Source organism: Copadichromis virginalis, linkage group LG1 (genome assembly GCF_057382275.1).
Source record: "Copadichromis virginalis isolate Kocher_CV1m ecotype Utaka linkage group LG1, C_Virginalis_male_GT1.1, whole genome shotgun sequence".
Lineage (NCBI taxonomy): Eukaryota > Metazoa > Chordata > Actinopteri > Cichliformes > Cichlidae > Copadichromis > Copadichromis virginalis.
In genome coordinates this window covers 13,632,626-13,654,529 of record NC_140618.1, presented here as the reverse complement: position 1 = coordinate 13,654,529, position 21,904 = coordinate 13,632,626, and the positions used below count along the sequence as shown (strand labels likewise).

At 39.4% G+C, this 21,904-nt stretch overlaps 1 protein-coding gene across 2 annotated transcripts in view; it reads right to left on the bottom strand.

Annotated features, from left to right (window-relative positions):
• The window catches only part of nfatc3a (nuclear factor of activated T cells 3a), a 61,409-nt gene that overhangs the window by 24,431 nt on the left and 15,074 nt on the right, over positions 1–21,904 (bottom strand). For both annotated transcript variants that reach the window (XM_085451659.1, XM_085451651.1), the window contains exons 2-3: positions 18,083–19,265; positions 12,230–12,392 (exon numbers count right to left, since the gene is read on the bottom strand). In XM_085451659.1, the coding sequence (XP_085307785.1) occupies positions 12,230–12,392; positions 18,083–19,265 (1,346 nt within the window). The remainder of the gene's footprint in view (positions 1–12,229; positions 12,393–18,082; positions 19,266–21,904) is intronic.

Below are 21,904 nucleotides of genomic sequence, written 5' to 3'. Positions count from 1 at the left end.
TCCCCTTTGTGAAAGAAGTCAAGGTATGGCAGTACCTACATTAAATCAAGCAGTGGAAAAACTGAGAAACCCTGAGTGGCAGATACGAGCTATGCAGCCAGACTGCTTGAGGTCTTAATTTTAATTCATTTTTGTGAGCTAAATAAATAAGCTTTTATCTAGAAGGCGTCAATAAAAGGTGGTTTGTTTTTAAAAACAGCCAAACGCTGTTTGTAGCTACTAAACAAAATTAGACTGGTTATTATACATTTCTCTATAATTTCCAGTGCTTCAAGCTGAAACCACACCTTGCTGCAAAGCATTATGGCATGCATCAAGTGCAATGACAGAAAGGGATAAAGTGGCCAAATGTATATTTGGTTAAAAATGTGTTAAAAGTATTGTTTTATGTTACGCAGAATTTAAGGTTTGCTGATGGGTACCAAAGAAATAACTGGCTGCATTTCAAACTGTGGCTTTCAAAAAAACACATACAAACAAAAAACCCCACAAAAAACAGAATTTCCCCTAGGCTTAGCCTGAGTTTTCAGAGCAAAAGCTCCCCGCCCAATGTTATGTTGACACTTCTCCACCACATCCTGCAAATTTGTTTCATTAATGCCCAGTGATGGATTACTTCAGCTGAATGACTAAACAAAAAAGTGATTCACATTGCTGTTGGGTGTGTGTTTTTGCCTTTTCTTAAAGTGTAGACTGTGATTGCAATAAATAAAATATAATCTCAGTGGCACTATTGACACGGTTGATGACCACAGAGGTTAGCTTCCTCCCTTAAAAAATTATAAATTCAAAGAGGGGACCATACATTTTTGCAATCTAACTTCATCATTTAAACTGACAGATACAGTCTTCTCTTTCTCACCATTATCCATGTGAATCTGAATTCAACACAGAACATCTGGCACAAGAGATGTATTCGGAAGGAAGCTGCACCAAGGGCCAACATGAGGCCCCTATAATAACCAGTAATGGGTTCATCTTTAAAAACCACATTAGATCTTAAAAGCCACATCGAAGAACAAACCTTCCAAGTAACGAGCTAACAGGTAATTATGCCCACCAGCTTGAATGGATCCACGGCTATAAATGACACCATTTTTCTGGAGTCATGAAATGTAGAGTCACAGGAATCAACAGTCTGTGGGCTGTGTTGCTTGTTTTATGATCATGCCTGCACAGTGTGGAAGTGATCATAGACAGTGCTTGCACGTGTGATATGTGTGTGTGTGTGTGTGTGTGTGTGTGTGTGTGTGTGTGTGTGTGTGTGTGTCTGTCTATAAATCAAGACATGTTTATTTGTAGCACCATGTGTGTTCCAGACAGGGTAAAAAGAGTTAAAAGTGTCTGGAAAAATGCATCTGTGAGAGGACAAACAAATGGCAAAAAAATGAAAAGCACAAAAAGCACAGAAAATCTTCTTTCTTTCTTTTTTAAAGTACGGTACGGTATGTGGTTTTTTGTTTTTACTATTAGTGACAATAATACCTGGAGCTGATTTGTTGAGGGTAAACACGTTTAACACTCTGTTAAATAAAGTGGAAACCTTGTTTTTCTGCAACCATGAAACAGAAGGTCTCCTTTTCTCCTTCCATTCATTTAACCCCTTCATCTTGACCTCTTTCACTCTCTTTGTGTACACATGAGGGATTCTATGTGGAGCAGGAGTGTTGACAAATATACAATTAGCAGGCCATGAGTTGTTTTCAAAATCAAATAATAAACTGGCAAAACCTGATAAGAGAGCCAGAAAGAAAAGGCTCACTTCAGCAGTCTCAGTTAATCAACCCCGCAGATGAAACAGAAACATACTACAACACGTGCCAAGCTAGTCTCTGTCATAGTTAGTAAACCAAAATTGCTTTTAGTCTGGCATTTCCTTCACTTGGTTTACTTTGATTAATTTAGATAAGTGAAAAAACAGCAGCTTCACAAAACTGATCTACACGTGTAAGCACACAGAACGAGTACAGCAAACAAGTAGTGAAAGCTGCACAAAGAAAAATATGTCACTGCATTTTTTAAACACCTTATTAACCTTTCAAATCACTGCATTTGTTTGTAGAGCACTACAACGAGGATCAGAAAAAGTAATCTAACTACACTTCAGGTGACCTTTTTACACCTTCAGTTCAGAAACTGGATAAAGCATCACCTGCTAACAACAGGACATGTAAACAAGCGCACATGCCATGGCTGTGATTGTGCCATGGTCTTGGCACAAGACTGCCGACTCCTCTTCTCGGTAGTGGATGTACACGACACATACCCTTGACTTGTTTCACATTCCTGAGTGCCCCATCCTCCACCCCCTATATCCACGGCTGAGTGTGAAATACCACAGGAGAGTGGTCTCTACACTTTCAACTCCTCAGCTTTCTGCCTGTTCACTGAGCTCTGCTGGTCAGTCAGCATGCAACTCAGGCCTGATAGAGATCAGTTCTTATATTAAACCAAAGTGACATTAAAACCCATCACATGACCCCAGGCCAATGTTCACCAGAGCATGTAACTAACTTCTGACTTCTATCTTCTGACCATGGATAGAGTTTGGGATGAACTCCCTCCCCTAAAATAAAACTCCGGGATACAGTTACATACTCAGCTCATACTAAATAAAGTACCACTTATTTTCGGCCTTCATCTGTTCCACTGATCCAGTAATAAGGCTAGAAGCTGAGGGGGAAAAAAACATTGTATCCATATAGAAACATGGCAGATTAAAGGGGAAAAACTTCACCTCATGGGATACGACTGGATCTGGTGACTCTGTAATGCCATGGAGGTGCACTTTGCTCACATAGTTTGAGTCTGCTTGTGCCACTAAAGGAAAAGGTTACCTCAAATAAGAAATTCAGAGTAATTAACTTTATTTTTTGATGATTTTTTCTTTTTTTTTTTTTTATCCTGGGGGAAGTGGTCTCTTCTGGGATGTCAATCATGCACAGAGTGTCACTGAATGGTTTCACAAGTTTAAAATTCTGGAAATCATGTGCTAGGACCATTTGCAGTGATCACACACCAATCCAGCTGATTACCTAAAGGCAGGCTAGGAAGGTCCCAGCGTGTTTGTAGTCCGCAGGTGCTACACAGAGCCTAGCAATCCTTGTTCTATGTGTTGTAGCTGAGTATTGTCACCAGAGGGCAGCTTCAAAATTATGTGGAACTGTGCTTATTTCGCTCTTCTTATGGTTCGTAGTGCACTCCGCTGTCGTTTCCTTTCCTGTTGAGCCCAACTTTTCAAACAAATCAGCATTCTGCATATGCATAGCACAGTCTCTGCATAGCTAAAGACTTACACAAATGGACACCAATAATGTAGTGATCCTTACCCACAATAAGTGTCACTGCAAATATAAATTTTTCCTGAGTAAAGTTTTTCAATCTGGTGGGAGTGGTTCCTTATTCAGGGTGACATTACCTCCCATCGACAGGGCTGATAAAAAGCAGCATTGCGCTTAATTCTGAATCCTGAACATTGTCACGACAAAGTCACTCAATAACTATAAAAATACCAGCACTCACTGACAAGTATATTTCGTCACAGATCAAGACTAAGGTGTGGGTAATCAGCACAATTTGCTAAAAACAATAGCGCCAATATATGTAGAGAAAAGGTCCAAATGGTTATGGCAGATTTTGAAAAGCCAAGTTAGATAGCACTGGTTTATGGGGTCAACGCCTAGGTGCACTGAAGCAGTTCTGATGTTCCAAAACTCCACTAAAGACACATCATATTTTATTTTAATTTACCGTTGATACATAAATAGGCACATCTCTCTTAAGAAACAAACACACAAACAAAAACAAAAAAACAAAAACATTAAAGCTCCTCTTAAGAGCTGTTCTGGACATCAGGAGATCTGATAATGGAACATCAGGGAACAGCACCTGCTCTCAAAAGAAAAACACAGGCTCTCTTCACACACACAGTGCTTTATCTACAACCTGGCATTCATTACATATGTCTTTTACTTATTTTGTCCTCTTCCTTTTTTTCCCTTCACTCTCTTCAAACCCGACATGTTCTTTCATCTCTTTCTTTTACGTTTGTCACCCTCTCTTCTCTATCCTCTTATATCCTCTACCTTCGATCTAGCTCACTGCCGTAACTCGACACTGTCTAACAGCTAGCGCCTGAGTCTGCTAAGTTGTTTCGCTGTGTTGCTCCATTGTTACCATGGTGAGACTCTGTGTGTATGCAGGAGTGTGTGTGTGTAAAGAGTGAGCAGCCACGTCGATGTAAACTACAGCCCTAGAGCGTATACCGGTTGGTGTATGTGTGTCAGACAATGTGTGAATTTAAGTGTACTGACTCTAGTGTAAACTGCGATTCTTGCAAAGTTTTGTCGCGTGTGAGTGTGCGTGTCTGTGTGTAACAGCCTGACCAGCATGCGTGTGCAACAGATGTAAAAATGGGAGAAATGGTGGTCAAGGTCACCAGAGGACCCGTTTTTACTGGCAGTGGTTTCCCTAGTGTGACATGGTGGCACCATGGCTTGGGATCTATGCACACACACACACACACACACACACACACACACACACACACACACACACACACACACACACACACAGATCAGCTCACCCAGGCTTGCTGTTTGCCCAGCACACTAGGGAGGGCAGCAAGAGCCAGGGGGCCGGTTAACTGTTTGTTTAAACAAGGTCAATACATGCGCACACTCATGCGCGTTCACACTGTCACACACAGAGAGCGTTTACTGTATACTGCATGAGGGCTGTATATGGCCTTGCTAAGCTGGTCCAAGCGCAATTCTTCTTATTCCTCATTCTAACCTCCCCCCCTTTTACTCTTCGTTATGCACATGCACACACCTCTCTCCTTCTCCTGCTCTCAGCAACTGTTTTCTTTCTGTGCTTTAAGCCTGATTACAACAAATGAGAGCCAAGCTTCTGACATGTTTACATCAAATACAACCCTGAGGCAAAACAACACTAGCTCCAGCCAATTCACACAGTGCAACCCGCATGGCTCTGCATTATTGTTTGTGTGTCTCTTCACTGTACCCCAGTCTATTCAGAATCAAAGGAAGAGACATAGCGGCACAAAAAATTACAAAAATACATGAAAGAAACTGAGGCTGATAAAATAAGAAGGGGCTAGAGACGCCGTAGAGACAGACAGTAATGGAGTTATGGACAAGCGTTCAAGCACTAGGACCAAATCATTTAATGCATCCAAGCTGGTAGAAATATATGGTCGTCTCAAACAACTTTTGTCGTATTCTGTTTCAAATGCTTGTTACCAGACACCATAGCCTCATTTAGATTCCTTAACTATAGTAACAGATTAAAGATGGAGATAATAAATTTTGATATTTGATTTTTTTTTTTTCCCATGCACGCCGTAAAAATACAGGATAGTCCTGTTGTGTTTATGCACTTTTTTGGGGGGGGGGGGGGGGGGGGGGCTTCACTTGCTCCACATCTGTAGCCTAGTCAGTAATACCAGAGGGGTCCTTATATTTGTCTGGGTGTTGTAGCACTCAAATAAGCTGGTTAAATACGCACAAGGATACCTCAGCCTTCAGCCAGCCAGAGAGGCTTTGGACTTATATGTCTCCTAGCAACAGGTGTACTGATTAAGGTCTGCAGCTAGCCCCAGAGGAATGACTAAAACAGCCAGTCACAGATGTAGCCACATCCTACAATGAAAAGTTATATTAAGACAGTCAGATGGTCCCTATTGTATCTTGTTGAGAGCAGTTTCGGGATATCTTTTTAATACAACATTGCTACTAGAGCAGGGCGATATGGCCAAAAATATTTATCACGATATATATTTGAAAATTTGCGATAACGATATAACCGACGATATAATTGATGCGAGACAAAATACAACTCCACAACATTACTAGCGCAAAAAGACAACCTTCCATTTATTTTCACTTAAACAAGAAGCTGGTTTTTATGTACATTAAAGCTTTATAAAAATGTAACAGTGCAAATGCAAATTCCTTGCTGAAAGTTTAACCAAAAGGCATTTCCAGTAGAAATGGGCTGACATATCCTGAGCATAACCATGTATAATATCCACTGAAGTTAAAAAGAGGTGCTTTGCAACATTAAACTGCAGTGTGCAGTACGTATTTTTCGGACCATAAGGTGCACGGGATTATAAGGCACATTAAGCGAAACAAAGCAGTCAGATAAATCAAACTTTATTAAACTCATTCTTCTTGCTTCCTCCACTTCTGTACCATTGATTCATTAATGTTGAATTCTCTGGCAGCTGCTCTATTCCCATGTTGTTGCAGTATATTAATGACTAACCTCGTATTGTGGATGGATTATCTCAGTTGTTCTCCTGACTGAAGTTTGGTCCGTTTACAGCATCCTGCCATGCGATTGCATTTGTTTCTAACCATGAAGAACCTTCACGTTAACTTTTATAAGTGGAAAAGTGTTAGTGTTCGTCCTCCAGCTTCACTGTTTATGTTATGCTAACATAGCTGTGTCGCTAGCGATCACGTAGCACATCATTATATACCAGCTAGCCCAACTTCAGTAACCCTACAAACGTCACTGCTGTTTAGTTTCCTGTCTTCATTTATGTTGGAAGTGATAGCAGAGCTGTACGTTTGATTTTTTTCAGAAATCTCTCAGTCAGAACATGCAATATCATGCTTAGGTAACTAGCGAAACTAGCGAGCTAACTTCCGCTAGCTTCCTGCTAACTTCTAACTCCGTTAAATGTAATAACTTTTGTTTTCATGGATGCCCGGAAGTTAAACTTTATAGTTACACCTGGTAAAGCAGCAATGCTGATCGTTTTATTAAAGATGAAAGAATTTAGACAGTTTTTAACTCTAAGTGATGCTGCAGTGTTGTTTGACCTGAAGTATACGGAGTTTAGGACCCAGATTACTCCCAGATTTAAGAGCATCTTAGTCCGACAAATACAACAATAACAACGGCCGCTTGCATGTTCTGCAAAAAAAATGTGCTTTGTTGTGTATCTGACGGACAAACACCAAACCAGTTCCACATCACGGAAGTTGCACCATTTTTACAAACCAATTCTGGTTCATCTGTTTCACTCAACAATCGGCCATGTGCGTATGAAAACAAAGGCACTGCGCATGCGCGTTTTACTCCCATTCTATCGCGATATTTCATTTTCCTATCGTTGCCTAACATTATACCAGTATTACCGTGAACGGTATAATATGGCCCAGCCCTAATTGCTACTTCAGTTCAGAACCATATTAGTCAAAATAATATAAAGCTTTATTATTTTTAAAGGGTTGGCTTTGTTCTAGGACCTCCAGGTTGTTCCACGTGTGGAACAGTCTAAGACAGGACCTCCCATTAGAATACAGAACAAAACAGGCATCACTGACAACAAATGCAATATTCATAAGTGAGATAAAACATTAAATGGAAGAACATGGGGTGGAGGTGGGACATGGAGTGGCCTTCACGGGAAACTGCAGGCTGGAACAGCTCAAATACTAACAGAAGAGAATAGGTGATATGGACAGATGGAGATCAGTTGCTCCTACCTTAGATTTTGGGATTGCTGGCATAGTGATTTTGTGGCCTAATAGACTAATTGGTTTTACCAACAACATAGACAAATCCAATTTATGTGTGGAAATCCCCATAAAAAGCCCATTCTATGCCAGAAAATCCACAGATGTCTGAGGAACGCATGTTGAATTTAAGCTTATATCCTGTCTGCTAGGACAAAAGGATTATATTTCCATTTTGTTATTTTGTTACTGTCACCCATTAGAAAGTTTACATATTTTGCTGGAAACTAGATTGAGATGGTAGGATTTACCAAATTCCTGCTTTATGGATTAAAAGCTTGAATTGCTACTACAAAGCTATAGTTGGTCAACTATATAATTAGCCACAAGTATCAGTCTTTGCATAAGAATAGGTAACATTCCTCAGATTCTATGGAGCTATAAATCATGTCTATCATAATAACTCAATGTAAAAAGTAATTCTTTCTTTGTCTGGCTACCATGCATGCAGACAGAAAACCAAGGCTTCAAGACCCTTTTCCCCCCTCAAAAGATCAGTGATAACCAGCAGATCAAAACCATAACCCTAAATTTTACATATATTAACAAACCAAGATCATGTCAAATTTGCAACCAATCATGGTCTCATGTTTTATTTAGTAAGCAAGAGTTAGATGAATTACATATAATGCTCCCTCACACTTAAGTGAGGCAACAGGATCTCCCCAGTGGTTATTCTGATCAGTTTCTTCTGTGGTTATGGTTCTTAAGAGGCGCTATATCCTGTGTGTGGGGCTCATTACTCCAGGTTTTAAAATAAATGACCTAAAACCACTTCTTATCTTGCCCATTCATTCATTCATTTCCAATGACTAAGTGACTAAATAGAAACAAGCTAACATATCAAAATTAAGTTGTTAAATAGGTTTTATGAAAAACATATTTCAAACTTGCAAACACAGCAGTAACACAAAAATAAAGATGAGAGTAGCCTTCATAACTCTGTTGGGACTCCTATTGAAAGATAAACAACCAAATAAGTGAATAATTGGCAGAACACAAAAAGCTAGTAGATGCCTAAATGACATAACAGAGAGATTTGCAAGAGTGTGCCCCCTATGTACTGAAGGCTGTTCTCACACTAGATGCCTGGGTCTGAGTCCACTGTTTTCTTCATTTTATCCACCCTCTTTCTTTCTCTCTCCATTCCTACTGATCATTATACAATAAAGCCAATAACCCCAAAAGCCAAAAAGCAAAAAGAAATAAAAAAAACCAAAAAAACATTACAACTGCTAAAAGAGAGGCCAGAAAAATAGGCCTTTCTCTCAGACATCTGTAAGTATACAGACCCAGAAGAACTGAAGACACTGATATAAGAACACACAAAGACAAAGAAGGTATATGATAACCTACTCTGCTGCTCCTAATACTGCAACAGAGTAAGGCAAACATATTTAATCCTTTAAACTGCACCAGCTCCACATTGTTTTTTCTGTTGACACAGCAGTTCTGTGGTGCACTGATTTGTGCAACAGTGCAATCACAAAGGGAAGTCATTAACATGGCCAGATGGCAGCTATGGCATCATCTGGTGACATCACACTACAAGACTCTAAAAGAGTAAAAGGACTCACAAAGTGCAGATGATATATAATCTACAGAAAGGACAACTGTAGGGGTTTCATAGTATTTATCTTTGAAGAAGAGCTTGCACTGACTATAGAGCAGGAAATAGTAACGAAAAGAAGACGGGTTTTTAATGTCTGCAGGATTTGAAATACATAAAAAAACAAAAACACAAACTCTATATATAAATCTAAATCTATTCAAACTCTTTGGCAGAGAAGATGCAGTCAAACATGGCGAACCCTGTGACATTCTGCCTTCAGGGAACAACTTCACACAAATAGTGCACCTGGAAAATATGCTATATACAAATGTTCTGATTCCTCATGTTCAATATATACTGAATCTGTTGTATGGGATTTCCTCCAATAAGAATGCATGTTTCCTGTATTTGCCATTTATGCTTTTATTTAACTTATGTATGCCCTTATATCCAGCATCTTATTGTGTGTTCTCAAAACAATAACACAAAGCACAAAGTGTGTGTGTTTGTGGTTTTGGTTTTCGAAGTAAATGTGTTTCTGTAAAAACAACAATGACATGACAGTGTAAGAAATGACCTTTCAAATAAGGTGTTTTTTTGCACAGTGAATTCAAAGACGCTAAAGAGACTAAACAGTAGAGCAGTGCATGTTTGGTAAACAAAGACTGACTGTTAGACCTGCTAGACAAGTGCTTTCTGTCCTCATAGTAGTGCAAGACAATGGTTAATTGCTTGTCAAGTGTATTTAATGTCTACACTCACATACGGGTTGTGTACGTGAAATAATTGTTATTAATATTAAAAGAAGTGACTTGTTCAAAGTTGAATACAAGTAATGAATGTTGAGGCATGAAAACCATTAACTTTAAAAACTGCTAATGCATTAAACATTTTGAAAGAATATGTGTATTTGTTGAATAGAGATCTCTGTAAGGACTTCTTTAGTTTCATGTCACAATTAATGTATATTCAAACAGGTAAACGAATAAATGACTCACTCGCACATTCTTCTCACTTGTACAATCGATTCACCCACACATTTTCTCTCTGTGCATGCAGCTCCACACCATTGCTGTTATCTGTGCCTTTCCCTCACTGTCTCTGCTTATCCTCTCTGTGACAGTGCATTATTGTTTGTAAATCTGATGATGAAAGTGTGTTCTAGCAGAAACACATTTGATTTTCATTTTCATCACTGGTAGTGGCAGCTTACTGCTACTGAATACAAACAGTAACGGCATGCTGAGAAAGATTTAGCAGCAATCTGTGAAGATCAAAGAATTATTCTGAAGGAGATTTTTGTATGGCAATTTATCAAGTAAGTACAAACCAGATTCCTGCTGGGTTTGGAAATGACTTTTAAGTTGCCTTCTCTGACCTGAGATATATATATTCTCTAGTCACTAACTACTGCAAAGCAAGTACTGTAAGTTATCAATTCCCTTTAGGAATGAGAAATGAGGGCAAGCGTGGCAAATGCTTGGTTGAAAAAATTTGATAGCTAAATTATGCATCGTCACATATGGCTGTACTGAATCTCAGTCTAACTGAGGTAGAAATGGTTAATGATTGGCCTGAAGGGAGCCTGCATGACTGAATGTATAAGGACATAGACTGTTTCTAAAGCAACAAATGGCAGTGGTCTGCATGCCCTTGTTTTGTGAGGTGTATTTTTGTTTGGGCACACTGCTTATTCGTAGCGGCCATGGTTCAGGGGATTGGAAGCACATCTGTAACCGGAAGGTTGCCGGTTCGATCCCCTAGCTCTTTCTGTCCTAGTCGTTGTGTCCTTGGGCAAGACACTTTACCCTACCGCCTACTGGTGTTGGCCAGAGGGGCCGATGGCACGATATGGCAGCCTCGCTTCTGTCAGTCTGCCCCAGGGCAGCTGTGGCTACAACTGTGGTTTGCCTGCACCAGTGTGTGAATGTGAGAGTGAATGAATAGTGGAATTGTAAAGCGCTTTGGATGCCTAGAAAAGCGCTATATAAATGCAATCCATTATCATTCAGTACCACAGTCCAAAAAGAAAATGATGTACGTGGCACTGAAGCACAAACTAGTAAAAGCAATCCCATCTGGATGACTGGACTACCAACCAATCTATCAGTCTGATCTCAGTCATTGTTAGGTTACGCAACAATGATTATGGCCAAGCATTAGACCCTTTATTAATCACATACAAAGAAAGCTTGTCACTGGGACCTTAAAATATTAATGAGAATCTTCCTCTCTCTCTGAGTCAAAAGCACACCATAGCTCTATGCTGGCTCACCGACTCTCTCACAGGTGCTATCAAATGACAGACCAGCTGACCAGGCTACAGTGACAGCTCTTGTCTTCTTGCTTCAACAAACTAATTGACAGTCTTCTCGCGGGACAGTCCGTGTGACAATCTACTCATCCAAACATGTAAACTGACACCCTGAATCCAGTGTCTGTTCCCTACAACCAGCAGATGTTTGAGGTGCAAGCCTGAACACTTACGTTTTTTATAGTCAAATAACATACAACGATTCTAGTACATAATAGGCAGGTGCTGAGATCTTTGGGAAAGCAATGAATGATCCCATTTTTCACCAACTCCCTGATGTGTCAGGTTTATATTATTAGAGAGTATTTGAATTTTTAGCCAGAGTGTTGATCCTTGCACAAGCTATGTGGAAAATATATATTTCTTTCAGCAGAGGAAAATTCCCACCAACTGCTGAATTTAGAAAGTTGGGTTCAGCCTTTTTTTCCATTTCATGTTTATTTTCAATCATGTAGGCTTCACGAGTTGACATCTAGATTGTGGTTGGTACAGTGGGAACTAGATAATGTAAAGTATAAGTTTAGGAATGCATGGCAAGCATTGTGTTAACAATAAATCAGTCCTGAGCTACGGGAATTTAATACTCAGGCAAAGGCATTATTTCTTGTATTTTGCTCAGCTTATGCTCTGTAAAAGTCATTTTGGCTTTTTTGCCACAAGATCTCAGTACAAAAAAAGAGGAAAACTGGGAAAAAAAAAAAAAAAAAAAAAAAAAAAAAAAAAACAAACAATCAACACACACACCACTAAGCTTTTTAGTAGTAAATATCTTTATAACATTTCTTAACGTTGAGTAGCAGGAAGAGTTACCTTTACAACTGGATGGCCACCGGATGCTGCTTTGATGGCCCCTCGGCTGCCTTCAGTCTCATAGTGTGCTCTGTGGTGGGCTTTGGGTTGTACCTCTATCTTCAGTTCATACTGGCCAAACTGGCTTGGCAGCGGCCAATCTAGAGGAGGCAGTGAAGAGGTCCTGAGGAGGAAAGGGAATACCACGAGCATGCACATGCACACCCACACAGAGAGACAGAGACATGAAAGCTTTGGTAAGAGTTGTGTTGTTCAAAATATCCAAAAGCTTAAGCCTTAAGAGGGCACGGTCTTATTATGTTATTTAAATGTAGATAAATCATTTTAACAGTCATAAAAGGTCAAGCAGCACAATCTAAAAGGTAATGACTGATGACAGCAATCTGTCTTAAAGATGCCTTTAAACATTCAAAGGCTGAAAAAGTGGTAATCCCCTTTCATGGGCTGAAATGGTGCAACAGGTACAAAATGGGGGTATAAAATGCAGTGTGCTTAGCCCCATCAGACAGTGAATCACTGGAATACCCACATGTATGAATCCTGTTCTTAAACGTAACACTTGTTATAGGTCAAGTTAAGCCTTAAACGGTGAATCATTTCCTAAGAGGGACTTTTTTTGTCTGAGTCTTTACTCGTTTACTGTGTGGGTCAGTGAATAGGTGGTAGGACAAGAGTGTGTGTCAGACGGTGCATATTAATCTGTGTGTGGGTCTGTGTGCATACTGCAGAAGTATATATTTTATGTGCTGCAAACTGCATGGGCTAGCATTGTGTGTGCTTTTCCTCGGGGCCTCTTTTTGTTATCTGTGTAGGCCACAATCATATTTGAACAGCTGCACTCGAAAACAAAACACTCAATGGCCTTCTCCACAGAGAAACTAGGTCTCTCCACTTGAGTGCATTACAGCAGTTTATCCCCAAAACATTTTGTAAACACTATGAGCCATTAATATCAACAAAGCCATGGCCTATTCATTAATTTTATTTTATTTGTCTATTACTGCACGTATTGTTTTTGATTATTATTTATTTCAATATTTTTAAGAACATTAAATAAAAATAACGACTTGAGAGTAGAGAGCCACGTTCCCAAACACATTTTGACATATGGACAAAAAACCCGATCATTTTTGTCTTGAATTGGTGCAAGCCACACTTCAATCCATTGCCACACCTTGAACTGTTCGTGTGTCATGTTATTTTTTCTTTCACTAGTACAACACACGTATTCGGATGCATGTGAACACATGCAGCTGTGCATTAAAGGACTGAATCCATTATTGTCTCAGTACTTTAGACAATTATAGGTGTAAGTTTTATATATGATCTGTGCCCGAGTACTGACCACTGTAAGCTCTTTGTGCAGTGCCCTATTTTAGAAGGTGCAGCCTTCGAGCATCAAAATTTACTCTAAACGGTATGACAGAATTTTGACAGCCCAAATAATTTCAGAGGAAAGTTTGTAAAGTTTTAGCCAGTATAGCCGACTCACTTTTCCATTTTGAGAGGCCTCTTACGAGCAGTCTGATCAAACTGAATTAAGGACATGTGAGTCAGGCTTTCAGTGGAGCCGTTTCACTTCTTAAACTACCAAACAACATAAAACCACAAGGAATACTTATTTTTAGAATGAAAAGGCAAGTCTCGGATATTATATAAATGTTTTTTTCCAGCTAACCGAAGCTTTTGATTTCACACCAACTAGCTATACTATACAGGTTCTCCTACCACTTTAAAATGTAACTTCTTACACAAAGATGTGCCAATCATATGTATGGTGCAATGTTGCACATGGAAATACTCTGACACTTTCAGCAATGCTTGATTTTGTTTACTTATTTTTCTTTCTCCTTCCTCCCTGTCTTTCTATAGGTTATTTTGTCTTGGTGCCATTATAAATTTAAAAAAATAAACAAATAAATTGTAGCACTATGTAAATTCCAAAATCATCAGTTTGCCAATCTCAGTAATTTAACTTTTCAAACTAGAATTTGACTGAGAGCATGGAACAATATCGAAGCTCCCACACAATGTAACAGACGCATCCCAACCCTTATGTTTTCCTCCTAGTAGCCATGACATAACCACCGACGTAGTGTGGGTTTGCATGGCTGCTATGGTGACAGGAGCAGAAGAGGACAGAGGAAATATGAGCTTGTGACGAGGCAGGGCAGTGGCCTCTGTTCTGACATAGCATAACCTTTCTCAAATGTCTAAGCCATAGTGTAGGTGCTCCTCACCCAATAACATTCCCACAACCTAGTCTTCACTATAGCCTCCATGGTCCCACTTTCATCCTTTCCATATAATGAGGTATTCTTGCCATCCACACAAGCTGCAAAAATTGCAAGGTCTAATAACATTTTATTTGCAAGTTCTTACTTTAATTCAGCACATCTTAATGGGCTTGTCCACTATTTAGCAGCAAGTATAAAATGCATGATCTTCAAACAATAATGCCATTTCCGCTGATCTCTTAATTTAAAAAAATAAATAAATAAATTATGTGAGAGTTCCATTACTCTTTTTCATATTTGTCCTTTGTTACTTTCACTTTTTGTTAAAAAAAAAATCTAATCTAAGCTAGTGCTGTTGCTGTTTACTGGGAGGAGCTGCACACAAAACATTTATCACTAAGTAAAATGGACCTTTTGCTTAAAATAAAGCTTACGTTACAAATGACATCAATTTGTCACTGCAGACAGCTCAGGAAGTAGAGCATGACAAAATTCTTTGTAAGAGCAAGTGTCAACTCCCCGCTAATTTTTCATTCCATGTGGGACATCTGTTCAAAACACTGCTACTGACCGAGATGTTTATGTATGCAAGCAACTTAACATGAGTATTGCAAAACACAAACAGTGAGAAGTTTCATCTGAAGTTTCTGTGTATGCCAATATCTATCTGCCAGCATCTACTAGCTTAAATAAGAAAGGCATGGTTAAAAAAAAAATGCTTGAAGTTAATTCATTTAAACAATCAAATCTCTGTTTCTGATTAGAGTTTTTACTTCTGACTATATATATAACCAAACTAAAATCTTAACTTTGATTAGGCAAAAACTTCAAGTGTTAAGGCAGAACACAAAAGAACTGGGAAAATGCTTTTTTCACGTCCAAAGAAATAAAAACAACAAACAAAAACAAAACAAAACTACCTCTATACCACTACCTCCATGGATGGACTTTATACTGACAATGTTTTATATTGCTAATGAGTTTTCATTTTTATTGCCCAGTTCTAATTGAAATCTTTCTTTTAACTTTTAAATTTACCATAAAGTCTTCAATCATGAAGGCTAATGACATGTGTGACTAGCAACCAGCCATTTGTTGACAACTGCTGCTGCCCTCGCTACTCGGTGCCAGAAATCCCAGTTGGTTAAATGTACATTCTTATTTTATTAACTTACAACTGTAGTACAAAGTGGTACAAAGATATTAAAGTGCTACTGGCTATTACCCGGGGCTGCAATTCTGACAGACGGCTATGTCTCAGTCTATCCTCCTGCAAATTCAAGTTGTAAACAAGCGAGTGGGAAAGTAAACCGAATATAAACCGAAGTGATATTCTGCACCAGTTTGTATACACTAGCGTGAATGAAATCAAGGGTACTGCTGCTAAGACTGCTAAGGTTAGCCAAACTCTACGAACTAATCTGATACTGTGTGTATTTGCGAGATTATACACGGCACAAAGTGCAGCACATTTTAGTGACATTTAAAACCTTGATCCTTGATAAAGACAGAGCCTGTGACAGGACAATTAACTAACAGAACAAAATGTAAATTTTGACAAAAAATCAACAGGAACTAAAGTTAATTTTTTGCTTCAAGGCATTTTTAAAAGTCTTTTTTTCTAGATTTTCTCCCAAGTAAGAGTTGTGTGTGCATTTATACACGTAACACAGAGATAGCCAATAATTACATATAATAAATTATCCCAAGCATGTGCCAATCAGGATCTAAAAGCAAATCGCTCTGTTTACTTTACTTCAGACTTTTGTTTAGTAACTGTCTGATCTGTTTACCAAAGTTTACAAAAATCTGTATGGAAACATTTTCATCACTACTTAAATAACTAGCATATCAATTACCAAACTATATCCCCACCCGTTAATAAGAATCTGACATGTTAACTCATATGTTGTAAAATTTCACTGCGTACCTAATTACCGTGGCTAATTTCATCAACATCGTGGCAATGTCTCAGTGGAGCCATGGAGAACATTTACTTACCTGTGTCTGCATTAATTTGTCCCTTTCACAGATTGATGTAGCCTTTAATGTCACAAATCCCATGTCTGAAAAGACCTTTAGAAGGTCAAAGTGCAAAAATCTAATTGTGACTCATCATAAATCTGACCCTATTATTGTCTGGATAGTGTTATGGCTAAGTGAGCAAGCATTTGTGTTATGTCTATGGATGTCTCTGTGTGTGTATTTGTGTGTACCCCTCATGCCATATGTGCCCTGTGCTGATTTACAGTGCTAGGGGCCAGTATACATAAACAAGGCCATGTCTTCATCTGCTACACACATTGGAGAACAGACAGGACACTTCGCCTCATATTTCTGTGTATGTTGGTAGGTTTTTGAATACATGCTGCGTTTCCTTACACGCACACAGTGCTAATATATAACTCAAAGTTCCCTCATTATGGCCCATACTGATCTACAGAGTGCCATCCTATTATTCATATACCATGCACCATGATTCAAATTTGCTGCACTGTAGAGTTTACAGTTCTCACCTAGATCAAAAAAGGTTTTGAAATTTTATGACAGCTCACAACACTCATAAAAACATTCACCGCTCAGGTCTGTGGACTAACCTTGGCCTACTAAGTGTTTTTGAGACTGACAACGTGCTGTTTTACAAAGTGGTGATCAAATTAATAATTCACAAAATGGTGATGAAGGGACTGCTATCGCCACATCACATGGCAATTCTGGATGTCATCCACAAATAATCTCTTATTCTAATACTAATGACATATGTACAATTGAGTACCTTGGTCAAATCTTTTGTAAAAGCCACAAAAGAAATCTTAGCAGATCACATTTTTATATGACTTTTAACACCAAAACAGTCCATACTGCATTCAATTGCATCGACAGAAATGCAAGAAAGGCATACACATGCCTCTCACGTATATCTGTCAGTTTCTGTTCTTGCTAGAGAATGTATTTTATTTAAGCATATCCTATTCTAGTTTGCTGTGGTCTTGATTTATAACTAATATTTGCTATTACAAATCCTACACCACAGAGAGAGGGGCAAAGAGACTCTGCTAATAGCAATAATAACACAAAGTCTTAAATGTTCAAAAGTATTTCTACAATACACTGAGGATGAAATTGCTTGTTCCCATAAGTCCAACAACTCCTTTGGACACAGAAAATACTGAGAATGTGTAGAGTGGCTCTGTCAGAATTAGGCCAAGTCTAAATGTTTAAAAAAATCACTCTTGTTCATAAAATGTCAAAAAATGTTAAGAAAGGTAATACAGTTTCTTAAGTGTCATTATTATCCAGTCCATGGCAGCAGTATTCCTTACATGTATAGACACTACCCAAAAGTTAGTGTTCTGCCAGGAAAAACCCTGGTGTCCCATGTCTGGAAAGTGTCTTTTCTTTTAAACAAATAGTAAGTAAAACATAAGGATATTATAAAATAAACTTCTTTTAACAATATGGAGAATTACCCCTTGCTCTCAACTGATTTTTTTTCCCCAGACAGTTTATCTCCCACTGACTCTTCCACAGCATTTGAATACATTTGAATATAAATTGTTATGTGACAATCCTTCACTTCTTCCTGCTTTCACTCTTTTAACATTAACATATTTACCTGAATATAGGTGTATGACCAGGCTTGGGTTTATTCCATGAGAAGTGCGAGGGCACCGAGAGGAACTGTTCAGCAGGCCCATCCTTCTTCAAGCTGTGCAAGGCCTCGTCTGAAGGGGAGTCTAGATTAGGAGACATATTTCCCTGGTCATCTAGTCCCAGTTCCCCTTTCCCGGTCTGCATAGTTGTTCTGTCCTGTGAGGTCTTTCTGGTCTTGGAAGGGATGTCTGCCTCTGATGGGCAGCACTGAAATGGTGACATGCCTACAGAAGGACTGCCAACCCAAGTGTCCTCTGTCACGCTGCCCCTAGGTGAAGGTCCCGGCGTGGGTGTGGGTGAGTGATGGGGAGATAAAGAGCCAGGATAGCAAATATCAGCGCTAGAGTGACGCCTCTTCCCACAGGGTGAGGTGGGACGTGAGGAAGGCCTGGAAGGTGGACGTGGGCTGAGCCAGTTCTCATCAGTGACACTGGTGCGCGGCGAGTGGCAGGGCGACTGTCTAGGAGACAAGCTGATGGAGTGGGACTGGTGCACAAATGTGGGCTGGTGGTGCTGCCAGTGGGGCAGCTCCTCCATAACTCCACCTCCACCAGTTTGAGGAGAGGGACAGCCTGGGGAAGTGAGAGGGGAGCCCAGGTTAAAGCGGGCTGCTGCTTCATTCAGCTCTGAGTCAACATCATCATAGACATGTGAAAATGATTCACAAGAGGAGGCATCAGAGAACCAGCTCCTAGATGAGAGGCTGCTGCATGGACTAGGGCTGAGAGAAGAATCCCGGTAGGAGTGATCCAGTGGCAAATACAGGTGGTCCCTGGACAAGGGCCTGTCACTATGGTAGTCCCCATCAGGGCCATTGGCCCTTAGATCCTCCTGGTTAGTATCCATCTCCTGCGGGCAGCTTGGGGAGATAGATGTGATCTGGATACTTGGGCACTCAAAGGCCTTTGGTGCCTCCACAGGAGCAGAAGGCAGCATGGGGGAGGTACCATACTTAGAGTCTTGTGTATCATAGCTTGGGGGCTCAGATCCTGGTTTTTGTGTCTGAAGGCGTGAAGTGTTGATGATCGGGGAGTGAGATGGCATGCCATGGCGAGGCAAGCTCATAGACTGGTGGTTAGTGACCACAGACTGGGGCTGGCCCACATTCAAGATATAAAATGATGTGTTGTCATCAGGCTCCAGATCTATGAGAAGAAAGGAAGAGAAGATTAGGATATAGCAATGTGTCTATTGGGTTTTCCCCTACACGTTCCTGAGTACGACTTAACTAGGTCGACCAAACTGACCAATCTCAGGCTATAGCACTAAAACTAAAATGTCAAAATTAAAGGAACCAAGACACTGAGAATTTTTGAGGTTTGAATATCTGCTATAGGCTTCCTGGTCTGTTACATTTAAAAGGAATAAAAAGAGACGCAATGTGTCCACTGTCTGACCATACAGTTCTCCTAGTACTAGTAAGTGTATTTAGCTTGTTCCACTCTTGTTTTCAAATAACTATTCATTACACAAGGAATACACACAAACCTCTTTTATGGTCAGTCAAATTTAAAAAATGAGGTTATGTGTTAATTTTTGTGGTTGTCTCCCGAGCTTGTGCTTGAGTCCAGTTTCAGGAAATTAGATGCCAGGGTGTTGCTGGGTAGCAGACAGTCATACAGGCATCATTCCAAGAGGGATAACCGATGAACAGCACTACTCAGGAAACAAGTTCACACAACGGTGCGTGCTGTCGGCTGTCATCACAACTAGTGCCGGCAGGCTATTTATACCAAAGGTCATCCGGCACAGCCAGCATATGCACACACACACACAAACACAACCACACACAAACAAATAGATGAGAGCCAATTGTGTGCATTGGCACTATTTCGTTGGAGTTTATTGATAAACTTCCATTGCTATGCTCTACTGCTGCCTTTGGAGTATCCCCCAAATCCCTCTTAGTGTTTCACATGTGTTGCATTTGCAGAGATACTGTCACATATAAAAACCTTCACTGGCCTCATTTGCAAAGTTTCTGCTTATGACACTTGTGTCTTCTAACAGTCAACCAAAAATTACTCAATGACAAGTCTTAGTCAAACAAGGTTTTGAATTGATGGCTGGATGCAAGACAAAAAAGACCATACTAAAAACGATGACAGTCAGTCTTAATGTTTAAATTGCTGGTCCTTCTTGTTATTAGATCCTAATTTAGTTTGACAGGCAGGAAAGCCAAAGTCCTGGGTCATTTTGAGAAGATGACCACAAGAATTTGAAATCTAACCTCCAAACACATATGCATCATCTACCAACCTCAAGCGTGGTTGAAAGACATGGCCCTTCCATCTAACTTTACATGAACAGTCGCAACACTTCATGTGGCGACACATTCAAAATCCTTACTGCTTTTGCGGGTGCTGCTGGCTTGCTTCATTTGTACTTGTAAAAATACATATTTTAAGGGCTTCTTATTACCTGTCGATTACTTGCTTGAACTAACTTCTACAAGTCAACTATGAAACTTATTTGCCATGGTCAAAGACAGAAAAGGCAAGTTCAAAACTTAAACTTATATTTATATACTATATTTTACCACACAAAAAAAAAGTTTTACAAAAAGTACATATTCAATGGAGATTAGCAAATTAAAACAATGTAGACATCATGTAACATCAGACTTTCTGTAAAGCCTTCATTCTATGATGAATATAAGGTCTACTCTAGTGTAAAAGTAAAAACATAAAAAAAAAAAAGATTTACATCACTTAAAGAACTGCAAAACATTCAAATATGACATCAATGAGTAAGCTTAGCTAAAACCACACTGTAGCCTGTACAGGATAAGGTTGTGAAATCATTGCAAAACACTTCCCCATATTCCCTGAACGTACCTACCCATCTAAAAATACAGCTTTCTTAAATTTGAAACAGGAATCAAGGCTATAACAAAACTTAAATCTTTGTTAAATTGTCAAACACAGATAGAACAATCTGAAATTGGGGCTTCTCATAAATATTTCCTCTCTAAGTGATGGACTGATAACAGCGGTATGACAGGTTTGTCAAATCAGATGTCAAGGCCAGTTTTGAATAAGTTCATAAAAAGCAAAATAATTTTGGAAAGAGAGTATGTATCCAGGATTTTGCCTGCCATCTGTGTCCAACAGCAACAAAAGTGGCGGCGGCAGCAAGCCTGTTATTTATAGCTGCTCAGCTTCTCACTGGCCCTGCCTGCTTGTCACAAGACCCAGCAGTGTATCCTCTGACGACAACATCTGACTGACAGAGAGCAAGAGAAGGACAGAAGAAGAAGAAGAAGAAGAAGAAGAAGAAGAAGAAGAAGAAAGCTGTTCTAATTTGAATAAGTGTATCCTCTGATTCTGAACCTCAACTGGGAAATGACAGACTACAGAAACTTATAAACATGTAACTTTGGTGACTGCAGTTTGTTCTTCTGTCTGGGCTGCAAAAATGTTCAACTATGCACAGTCATGATGATTAGTGTAAATACAAAAGTATATTTGTTTCTTCCAATCTCAACTAACACTTGCATATTAAAATATTTACATTTATTCTGATGCTTTTACCTTAGCTTGGAAGACTTGCATGGTCTTTGTGTATGTGGTACTTTTGTGGAATTATGGGTGCATTATTAATGTATGTTACTACTTCTTATTGAACTGCTGCATATATTGTCCAGGACAATCTTGCAAGAGTGTTTTTTATTCTCAAATATTTGCACTGTACAATTGTAAAATTACAGAGAAATAGGAGAAGGTAGGAGTAGATTTATAAATATCAGTGCAATGTAGCACTCAGTCATGTTTAGAGTAGAGTA